At 39.6% G+C, this 12,111-nt stretch overlaps 1 protein-coding gene across 6 annotated transcripts in view; it reads left to right on the top strand.

Annotated features, from left to right (window-relative positions):
- The window catches only part of LOC149146555 (protein TRANSPARENT TESTA 9-like), a 216,899-nt gene that overhangs the window by 70,663 nt on the left and 134,125 nt on the right, over positions 1 to 12,111 (top strand). For all 6 annotated transcript variants that reach the window (XM_089449879.1, XM_089449877.1, XM_089449878.1 and 3 more), the window contains exons 11-12: positions 9,548 to 9,636; positions 9,739 to 9,809. In XM_089449879.1, coding sequence (XP_089306005.1) covers positions 9,548 to 9,636; positions 9,739 to 9,809 — 160 coding nt within the window. The remainder of the gene's footprint in view (positions 1 to 9,547; positions 9,637 to 9,738; positions 9,810 to 12,111) is intronic.

The following is a 12,111-nucleotide window of genomic DNA, read 5'->3' as shown; positions in this document are numbered from 1 at the left end:
CTGTCCAAGTGCGAGTTTGGGTTGACTGAGATGCTCTATTTAGGGCATATCATTGGGGTGGACGGTGTGAGAGTACATGAGGAGAAGATTCGAGCTATCCAAGATTGGCCAGAGCCCCGAAATGTGACAAAGTTGAGGGAATTTGTGGGCATTCGCACTTATTACAGGAAGTTTGTGAAGGGCTTCTCCCAGCATTTGAGTGGGACCACTACAGCGCAGGAGGCTTTTGAGCGCCTCAAACAGGTCATGAGTAGCTGTCTGGTATTGGCACTCCTCGACTTCACCCAGTCCTTTGTGCTGGAGTGCGATGCATCGAGAACAGGTGTGGGGGCCGTGTTGTTGCAGGGAGGGCACCCCATAGCTTTCTAGATTCGGAAGCTACTGCCCCATGGGCTACTGTACTCGATATATGACGAGGAGATGCTGGCCATCATGCATGCGCTGGCTAAGTTCAGAAAGTAGTTGGTGGGGAACAGGTTCAAAGTCAAGATAGACCACAACAACCTTAGGTTCTTCTTGGAGCAGAAACAATTGCAAGAGAGGCAACAAAAGTGGGTGAGCAAGCTTTAAGCATATGACTTTGACATTGAGTATGTAAAGGGAAAACACAACTTTGTGGCTGATGCGTTGTCCAGGAGGTCAGCCACTCTCTCTTTGACGAGTATTGCCCCGGATTGGAGGGTGTAGCTACTAGTGGAGTACTCCAAGGATCGGTTCGCGTGTGAGGTCCTTGATGGGATGGTGGCAGATGACCGATACAGGGTGATGAATGAGGTGATCTACTTCTGAGACTGGATTTATTTGGTACCCAACTCTCAACTAAGGGAGAAGATTCGACATGCTGCCCATGGCTGACCACTAGCAGGGCACCACGGGTTCACGAAGACATATAGGACCATTAGAGAGTTTTTTGCATGGAGGGGCCTCAAGGATGATGTTCTGAGGCATATCAGGGAGTGTGACACATACTAGGGGAACAAGGGTGAGCAATCACACCCTGCAGGCCTATTGCAGATGCTTCCCATCCCTGAGAGTAAATGGGAGAGCATATAGATGGACTTCATTATTGGGTTGGCCACAGTACAGGGCAAGGACTACATTTACATGGTGGTGGATTGCCTGACGAAGTTTGCTTATTTCTTCGCCATCTTAGCCCAGTACTTGGCCTCACAGGTGGCCAAATTGTTTTTCAGGGAAGTGTTTTGGCTACATGGTCTCCCAAAGGCCATTGTCAGTGACCGGGACAATCGCTTCATGGGTGGATTTTGGCAGGAGCTATTTCGGTTAGTGGGCAATGAGCTCACTCCGAGTACTAGCTATCACCCTTAGACGGGCAGACGGAGATAGTTAACAAGTGGCTGGAGGGATACTTGCGTAACTATGTGACAGGTCAACAACGAGCATGGGTACGGTGGCTGCACTTGGGTGAATACTGCTACAACACTACATACCACATGTCCATAGGTATGTCTCCATTCCGAGCTTTGTATGGTTACGATGCATTTTCTTTTGCTGATGTTATGTTTGGAAACATTAGGGCCCCAAGGGCCAAGGATTGGATACAGGAGAGCCAAGACATTTTGAGGGCTCTTAAAGACAACATGCGGATGGCCCAAAACCAATAGAAGCTTTATGCAGACAGGGGCAAAGTTGAGACGCAGTTTGAAGTAGGGGACTTGGTCTTCTTGAGGCTTCAACTATATTGGTCGTCTTCGCTCAAACAAAAAGGGGATGAGAAGCTCAAGCCCCGCTTCTATGGACCATATCATGTCACTCGAAGGGTTAGGGAGTTAGCATATGAGCTGGAGCTACCCCTGGGGAGTTAGGTGCACAACATCTTTCATGTACCTTACCTGGAAAAGGCGCTAGGACAGTAGGTTACAACAACTACAAAACTACCTCCTATGGACAATGAGGGGCATTTAGTGCTGGATCCAGAGACCATTTTGGATACCCAGGTGAGGCACTTGAGAAAGCAGGTCATCAAGGAGTGTTTGATCAGATGGAGGAATCTGCCAGATGAGGATTCTACCTGGGAGGGGGATGAAACAAAAACTTATTGCTCATTGGTGTTTACTAATTGAAGATACATTAATGTGTAAATTCTGTGTAAGTATTTATTTATATTCATAAAAATCTGAGGGTGTATAATACCCTCGTGGCGGTTTGCCTATATAGGCAGTGATTGGCCATGAGGAATGAATAGTCATGTCCTTTGACTATTTTACCTCTTCACAATAATGTTTTTATAATTATGTAATGATTTATTTAATTAATTATTATTTATATAATTAATATTGTTATGAATATTTTATTTGTTGATTTGGGTAGCATCGGATGTGCTCTAGCCATGAAATTTGGTGGAGAGGCTAAGGAACATGAGATCTCCAAGACCCAAAAATCGTTTGGAGAAATTCCACCTGGATGAGGAGTTATTAAAATAATTAATATTTTTAATGGGTTCCTAAGTCTAAACTTAGGAAAATAGAAATATTAATGTGTATTAATATAATATGGGTGAGAAAGTTCTAAGTGACGAGGAACAAGCTAGTTCTAATCTTAGCTGTTGATTAGGGACTTAATCTCGGCTGTTGATTCGTCAACAAGAAAAGTATAAGAGGAGGCTTGAGGGTCAGTTGGAGACACACCAAGAGAGATCAGTCAGTTTGATTTTCTGGGACGAGGTTTGCTGAGGAAATCGAACGAGTGATCAGTTGCAGTGAGGGGTAGTTCAACAAGGGATTTTCATCCGAAGCTAAAGAATACATAACAGAGAGGCAGTGCAGTGCCCGGAGAGATAGCGCAGGCCCTAGAAGGGATGACGCAAAGGTCGAAGAGTTGACGTAGAGGACGCAGAACGCTGACGCAGAAGCCGTAGAGGCCGACACTAGGCCTCAGAGGCAGTGCTAGGGAGATTCTGTGGGGCAGATTGGGAGCAGATCAGTAGATTCTGAACTGGGAAAGGGTGACGCAGCTCCTGAAGGAGTGATGCAGTTCCAGAGCAGTGCTTGGAGCAGCTTTCGCTGTCCAAAATAAGGAACAACCGAAGTTGCTGTGGGGTTTGATCATCCGGTTGCTGATTTGCCGGAATATTTGTCTCTGGATAGAGGTACTACTGCCAAGGATATTCTCTGTTGGGTGAGCCATTAAAGGCACCCTAGTTGTATTCACGAATTTGCTTAATAATACAAACCCTCTATATGCTGCACCGGTTTTCCCGAATTGGGTTTTTCCGGGGACAATTGTCCAAAAATAACGGTGTCCCTTGTGTTATTGTCTCAGTTTATTTCAGTGCATGATTTGTATATTTGTGAAGGCTGCAATAGTGTTTACTTCAATGTTTATGCAATTAAATAACTTGTTAATGTAAAGAACAAGTAGGAGATTGTAAACCAGTAACTGCAGTAGGGGTTTCTGATGTGTTAGATTCAGGAATTTTCACATTATTCATAAAATTGCCACCCCCTTTAGAGATGCTTTATTCTCAAAGCATAACCAAAAGGGGTTCTTCTAATTGAACATGTTGCTATGGAGCGACATCTTTGTGGTGGTTGGCGAAATCTTTTTGAGTATTTGTATTTTTTTGAAGCTAGGAGTGTTAACACCATTTAATTTATAATGTTGTCCTTGCCAGTTAAACTCCATGAATTGTTCTGCAAGGTTTGTACTTGTAGTATATCTCCCGAGTTGTATTAACCATTCCGCACCTAGAACTACATCCATTTCTTTGAGTGGTAGGGCAAATAGATCTGTTTGTAGCTCCAGTTCTTGTATTTTGATTGAAGCTTTATGACATTCTCCTATTTCCTTGAATTTTTTCCCAGTTGTTTAGCAATATCGATGTTTATACAGTTGTCAGTACTACCAGCATCTATAAGTATATTGACATTTCTGCCTCTTATGAGTCCCTTGAGCTTTAGGGCTTTAGGACATAATCTACTCCTCATGTTTGTTGATGGATTAATAAGCTTAATCTTCCTTCTTGGAGATTGGTTCCTCTTCCTTCGAAGATGTCGTGAAACGTATTCAGTAGTTGCTTCTTGTTCTTGATCTCTGGGAGAGTTACTATTTTCATCAAGTTTTTTCCGGTCACATGAGATTGCAACAAATGGCGGTTCTTCAGAATTTGAATCTTCACTGTGTGTGACAACGATTCCTTCATCACATTCTTGTACTTCAATTTGCTTCCCATCTACTATTTTATAGTAGCACACAGATGTGTCTTCACATATTTGTCCTGGCGTCCAATTTTCTCCACATCTGGACAATAATTTTTCTTTTTAATCTTTTTTTTTTTTTTTGTTCTGGCTTATTACTTGAAGCGTCTGATTCCTTCTCGACTTCATAAGTATATAATTTCTTGTTAAGGCATCTGTGTTTTGATGTACATTTGTCTCCACAATACCTACATTTGTTAGTTTCTTTTTTCCCCGAGTGTTGTTGTTGATCGCCATCTTCCTTGAATGATGACATTTTGAGCTTATGTGTTCTCTCAATAATTATTGCTGCATGTCTAGTTTCTTCAATGGTTTTGGGTTTATATAGTTTTAATTCTTCTCGAATATACTTTTTAAGGCCACATCTATATATTTTTAGTAGCTCTTCATTGGAAAACCCTCTTTGCCTTATAGCTAATACTTTCCATTTGTGGGTGTATTCGCTTAAAGTTCCTTTTTGTTTAAGGTGAACAAATCTTTCGTAAACATCATCTTCTTCTTCGTCATGGAACCTTTTGAGCAGAGCTTTCACAATTTTTTTCCAGTTGAATGCATGAGCTTCGCATCTGTTGGACCACCATAGGAACCAATCTAATGCTTCAATTTCCAGGTTGTTGGATGTGGTCATGACCTTCTCCTGTTCACCTATTGGCGGGTTTGCTTCGAAGATGGCGTCCATTTTATTTACCCACACAATGGCACCTTTATGGTCTTTACCATCGTACTTGGGTAATTCCCTTTTAATTCTGTGGAAGTTTCTTTCGGGAAATTTTGTATAGTATTGACTTCCTTGGAACTATATATGCGGTATTCGTGTGATTTCGTGCATTGACAGGAACTCATAACTTGGAAAAACTTCGCCTTTTGGCATCTTGGGGCTTTGTGGTGACTCTTGTGTGCTTAAGGGATTAAAGGGTGGATTGACTCCTCCCATAAACTGGTTCATCATGCTCTTCAATTCTTTGATATCATCTGCTATTTTGTCTTGACTACTAATTAACCTCTCTTGGTCTTTTCCTAGTTCATCTTGCTTCCTTTCGACGTTGTCAAGGCGTTGACGCATTTTATTGATTTCTTCCTAAATTCTCCTTGAATTCATATCATCATTGCTACTTCCCATTTTGTTCCTTTTTTTTCTTTGTGGGCCCAATTTTAATTTTTTTATTTGTTTAAATAAAATAATAATAATACTATTATTGTTATTATTATTTTTTTAATTAATAATAATAATATTATTATTATTATTCTTTTTATAAATTAAATAATTAAATAATATTAATTTAGTTAAAAAATTGATTTATTAGGAAATATATAATTGATTATTTGCAACTATATAGTGTTTGACTTATATAATCTGTCGAAACGTAGAATTGAGCCACGCCTGTTGACCGAACATCACAATCTTTAACGACGTAGTGCAAAGAATATACACAGAGGTATTGTCGACCGACAAGTGGAACGTGGAGCGGATTGGTTAGCGGGGGACAGACGATGATCGGAAATGTCGAGGCAATGGTGAATCATTGGGCAACGTTTGACCACGTGATAAACGACTTGCAAATTCGACAACATACAACGTTGGGAGGTGTTGGTAACAGTGCAGAGTGAGTCGAGTGTCGACGGGTTTATGTGGCGAGACATGTCGAGGGGAGGGGCCAACACGATGAACAAAATACCGCGTACGGGCAACGTCGGGACAACGGACAGGGGTTGTTGGGAGGTGTCGGAGGTCACGTCGGGAGTGGAGTACGATGCAACCGGTGGTCACAACGGAACGCGACAGAGGACAGACAATGTTGGGGTTGAGCACGCGCAGCATGGGTAAGGTGTCGACAAGCACAACAATGTACAAGGAACAATGCTGGGAAAACACAGTGTGGTGGACAGGGGGTCGAGAGGGACACGATGGTAGGGTTGAGATTATGAGTGATGTGTGGGATGGATGGGTGAAACCAACACAGGTGGGAGGATTAGATGCTCTAATACCACTGAAACAAAAACTTCTTGCTCACTGGTGTTTACTAATTAAAGATACATTATGTGTAAATTCTGTGTAAGTAAGTATTTATTTATGCACTGGTGTTTACTAATTAAAGATACATTATGTGTAAATTATGTGTAAGTAAGTATTTATTTATATTCATAAAAATCTGAGTGTGTACAATACCCTCGTGGGGGTTTACTTATATAGGTAGTGACTAGCCATGAGGAATGAATAGTCATGTCCTTTGACTATTTTACCTCTTCACAATAATGCTTTTATAATTATGTAATTATTTATTTAATTAATAATTATTAAAATGTTATTTTTATAATTAATATTGCTATGAATATTTTATTCATAATAGGGGAGCAAATACTTCAGCATCCTTCGTTGCAGTTGCTTGAGGAGAAGCAACGTTTTGGCGGGGAGGATTGTGATATTCCCACTTTTAGCATTTTGCTAAGTGAAATATCAATTTTGATCATTTTTGCTATATTGCACGGTTGCACTTAGGAAATGTGGGTTTAGAGGTCCCACGCATGATTTTTGGCTTAGAGCACAAGCAAACATTAGAGCTAGAGGAAATATTGCAGCCTTAGTGGAGCGTGGGGGCCACCTCATGAGAATTTCAGCCCACATGAGGAGTACGCTCTCATTGGAGCAGATTTGGTGTGGGAAGTTCGAGCTAGGCCCACATGGGCATTTTGGAGGCATCTTTGACAAAAGGAGGAAGAGACACTCAATTACTCATTCATTCATCATTTGCAAAACTATCTTTTGACAAGAACACGCTTGAGCTGAAGCCAAGTCTGCAAGTGCTGTTCAACACACGAGTGTTTCCGAGTGAAGATCTCAACTCTTGCTTCGGTGGACTTTGAGTGCCATCCCAAGGAGGGAATTCTACCTTTGTCATTTCGTACCAATAGCAGGAGGTCCAATTTCAGGGAGAGATTCAGCTACAACAGCATAGGGATTGCGCATTTCATCATGGAGGCACTCTGGGAGGTTGAGGAGTGTGGTGTGGTTGGGGCTGAAACTTGGAGAGAAGGTCGGGGAAGTATTTTGGTGAGGATTGCAGGTATTTTGGAGGCCATTTGCAGCAGGATTTATAGGTGGGTCGAATCGCCCAGCAGTTGGGCCATTGATGGAAATAAGGCCGAATTTCCGAAGTCAATCATTGGCCAAATCCTTCGTGGGTTATTCTGGGTATTTGGTGGAGAGGCTAGGATTAATTTCCCAGAATTTTCTGAGCACCAGAGAGGGCCCTAGCAGCAGTTCCATTCAGCCAACAACCTATTTCTGGGCATCTTCAGCGCAGAAGCATATAACATAAGGGTGACTTATTTACCATTTGGGACTTTGCTAGCTTGCCTTGAGCAAGCCCAGGTGCATTCCTTCCAGCACCATATTGTACGCCCTTAATTTATCAATAAAAGACCTCAGCAACGCAGTTTTTGGTGCAGTTCATGGTTTGATTGTGTGTTCATTGTTTTATGGTGTTTTTGTCTATGTTTGCTTTGTATATTTACTGTGTATTTTCTCTAGAAATATTACAAATTTACTAACTCCATGGACTCATCCATGGTAAAAGGAAGACTGGTCATGGTCTTTCTCTGTTTAAGGCACACGTACAGAGAAAACCTTCTATCATTACACTTTTGAACAATTAAAGGAAGCTGCATGGGCATTCATTGGGGTCATTGAAATTTTGTTTGGGAGTTCATTCAACTTGCTTGATCTTTTCTCTTGTCATTTGGCATTAGAGCCTCACAATTAGAGGCCACATCTGCATTTTTTTTTTTGAGACCATCTTTTGCTATGGAGCAACACATTTTCTACTTCCTTCCCTCCTTATATAATGGCATGTGCTACAATCGACATCAAATCCTTCGTGGGTTATTCTGGGTATTTGGTGGAGAGACCGGGATTAATTTCCCAGAATTTTCTGAGCACCAGAGAGGGCCCTAGCAGCAGTTCCATTCAGCCAACAACCTATTTCTGGGCATCTTCAGCACAGAGCTAGAGCAGCGCAGAAGCAGATAACATAAGGGTGACTTATTTATCATTTGGGCCTTTGCTAGCTTGCCTTGAGCAAGACCAGGTGCATTCCTTTCAGCACCATATTGTACACCCTTAATTTATCAATAAAAGAGCTCAACAATGCAGTTTTTGGTGCAGTTCATGGTCTGATTTGTATGTTCATTGTTTTATGGTGTTTTTGTGTATGTTTGCTTTGTATATTTACTGTGAATTTTCCCTAGGAATATTACAAATTTACTAACTCCATGAACTCATCCATGGTAAAAGGAAGACAGATCATGGTCTTTCTCTGGCTAAGGCACACACACAGAGGAAACCTTCTGTCGCTACACTTTTGAACAATTAAAGGAAGCTGCATGGCTCTCAAACAAAGTTATACTTTCTACTGAAGGGATCTCTCCTGCCATGTTCAACTCTCTAAATTTGATAAGATAATATTATTTCTTTCAGCAAGTTGTGGCATTCATTGGTGTCATTGAAATTTTGTTTGGGAGTTCATGTCAACTTGCTTGATCTTTGCTCTTATCATTTGGCATCAGAGCCTCACAATTAGAGGCCACATCTGCAATTTTTTCTGAGACCATCGTTTGCTATGGAGCAACACATTTTCAACTTCCTTCCCTCCTTGTATAATGGTATGTGCTACAAGCGACATTATGAGGATTTGTAGCACTCTAGTGACTCCCATAGTCCTTTGTTTGATTAACTCTATAGTCAAACACAATTTTGCAACAACATATTTACTATATTTGGTGCCCCACACTCCAGGGCAAAGCAACTGAATTGAAAAAGTTCTTGGCAAGATCTTGTTTGGAATTGCAATTTGAAAAAGAATCTTGATTTTTAATCAATTGACTTGGGTTAGAGATGATTCTTAACAATTGTGGGATGTGTAAAGAATATTAGGATGTTCGAAGTGATATGGCTTTTATTTAATTAGGCCTGAAAAGAGATGGATACTGGTAAAAGTTACATTATATGATAATTCATTTTGACTAAAGTATATTCAATTCTCTGAGTTCAAAATCATAGTTTCAATTTAATCTGACCTGAAAATAAATAGACAATGGTGAAAATTAGGTGGGATGGAAATTCATTTTGATGTTATCGTCCATATCTATTTTGAGCATCTCCAAATTTGTAAGAGAATCTGGTTTCCATTCTGACCTGTGATGTTTGGTGTTCATTGAGTCTGATCCAGTATGTTTGCATGGGGTGTTTTGTAATATTATTCAAACTTTCCTGTTCAAAACATTCCATGGCTTTGGCTATTTCATTACATTAATGGATAAGCAATATTTTACAGGGACATTCTATTATCCTATTTTAAATGTGAGGATGACAAACTAGTTCTGGGATCCTTGGGTATGCTGATTGCCCTGGTACAAAACAGAGGTGGGAAGTTTGTTTCTTTTGTTTATGCTATTTTTGCAACAGATAGTTACACATTGTTTGTTTTTGGCTACTACTAAGTCTTCCTTCTATTCTTCTCTGCAGAACTGGATGATTCTTTACTAGATGCATTAGGAATTCTACCCCAAAGGAAGCAACATAAACAACTTTTGCTGGTATGAAGATTGTGATACTTATTCAGTGAACATTTTCCTTTATTGAACCATTTCATTTTTATTACAATCATTAATCCCAGAAATTTTATTGCAATTCTAGCTCTTTTCAGATAGTTTTGTTGAATTGATTCTTGAGCTTTATCCCTAGATTGCCTAATTTAACAAATGTTCATAAATGCGAGTTAGCTATAGTGTTTAAATAAGTCACATGGTTGGTGATTAAATTTGGTGAGGAATATTATCTTCATATAAAGGTCAATTTGGAAAGCTTGAAAAAAATCTCCAGAATCTCAGCAAGTGGAGAATAACTCCGCTTTTGAATGTTTGCCAGTCCACTTGATATATGATCTTTTGATAAGTGACCAAAGGAATTTGGCAAATTAAAACTCAATTATGAGAAAATCACTCACAGCTTTAGCTGCTAGCATCTGGATGTGAAAAAGAAACACTGAATAAATGCCTGGTGACATTGACAGTACTTGTTTGTATTTTGCTGTGGAAGAAACACTGAATAGGACTACCAATTTCATTGATGTTGTATTCTTTCACTGGTAGTCTATTTCCATTTATAAGGCTAAAATATATTTATCAAGACAAATAGGAGGGCAAGTAATATCAATCATTTGTAGAGTCTTCTTTAGTGCTCTGATCACTGCCTGAACTTTAATCATCAATATGATCTCTATGATTACTCCTGATAAGAAATTTGTCTATTGCGTTATTATATTGGTTTTTTGTTTCTCTAGGACCCTGAACTAACTCTGCCCTAGTTAGCAGACCTATCCTGGTCCATTTCCGACAAAATTATACTTGTGGACTGGGCCATAATAGCATGTAGTGAGAGATTACTAATACAGGAAGACTGCCTAGCTATGGATATTATCCCTCCACGTGGACTGATCTACCTTGCTCATGGTCTACTTTAGTCTTACAAATAATTTTATTTGTAAAAATGGTTGTAGAATGATGCCGCGAACCTCAGATGATTGTCTTATGATATACACGGGCTGTTCTCTGATGACGTCCCTGGTGCGTTTTCCTCTCGAAAAGTCCTGGAAAGATGCGACTCACGAAGATGAAATGTTTGCAGATGTAACATGAAAACAATAATTTATGTCCCACCGAGAGAACAGCATTGACATAGAACAATTTTTTTCCAAGACTTCCATCCATCATTAGTGAATAAATTAGAGAAAGAACCAAATGGACATGTCAAAATAGTACAATTTTTATGAGAAACACTTTCAAAATTGGAACATGATAAGATGTCAATGAGCCCAGCCTTATGGACTCTATCCTTTAAACCCAAGACTTATGAAATGGTGAAGGATGTGCTAGCATAGGGATATTCTCCAACTTATAGGTATATACTCTAGAAAAGAAAAGTGTGCAGGAGGTGTTATGCTCAACAGAGGTGACAATCCTGCAAAAATAGTGGAGAAACATGAATAATTTAGCCTTTCAACAGGGATCACAGGCCTAGGTTTCGAAAGGAAAATCATGATATGAAACAAGAAAGATTTTTGAGCCAAATTTGGTGAAGAAAGGATAAGAGAAATTTATGAGTTGATGTATTTCTATTGGTTATATTCCAAGTGAATTGGTGTTAATCTACGTTGCCAGGAAACGTGGGTTTGGGGATGGGTGCGGGGATGGGTGCGTCACTTTTTGAAACAGGTTACATTGGTTCTTCAGGGGTATATTATAATTTATATATATTATACATTTTATAAATTATAATATACATGAATTTTGAAATCTTCCAACTTACAACAAGAAAAATAAATCATTTAAAGACTTGAATATGAACATTCACTGTGAAATTTCAAATTTGATATCAAGTAGAAATGGAAATTTACATATTGAAATGAAGACAATATGTTAATTTTAGGCAACAATGGTATGTTCTATGCTTTAGAGCAATTTTACTGCAATTTCTTTATTAGCCCAATATCAATATCCAGTTTACCAATCACATCAACATGATAGTAAAATGCAGATAGAACATAACATAAACAGTAGAAGACAAGCCAAGACAAGAGGACACAAGATGTGGCGCTAGCCAGGGACAAACCCCAATGTGGGGAAACCTTCAGCAGAGAGAGATAGTACAATTTACAAATTCTGATAATTTATAACAGCAGCAAAAGAGCCCTAACTAGAAAAGTCAACGCTGGTCAACAAGGCAGATTTGACCCTTAAAGATTTGGTCAACTTTAGTCAACTTTGCCTCCAAACAGCAAGATGAAACAGCCCTCAAAACAGACGAATTTTGCCCAGTGAAAGTCTGGTAAAATGGTCA

The sequence above is a fragment of the Pinus tabuliformis genome, chromosome X (assembly GCF_031772625.1).
Source record: "Pinus tabuliformis cultivar Carrire ecotype Pingquan chromosome X, CPIR1, whole genome shotgun sequence".
NCBI classification, from domain to species: domain Eukaryota; kingdom Viridiplantae; phylum Streptophyta; class Pinopsida; order Pinales; family Pinaceae; genus Pinus; species Pinus tabuliformis.
The sequence above is the reverse complement of the archived record's forward strand: the minus strand, read 5'-3'. Positions and strand labels throughout refer to the sequence as shown.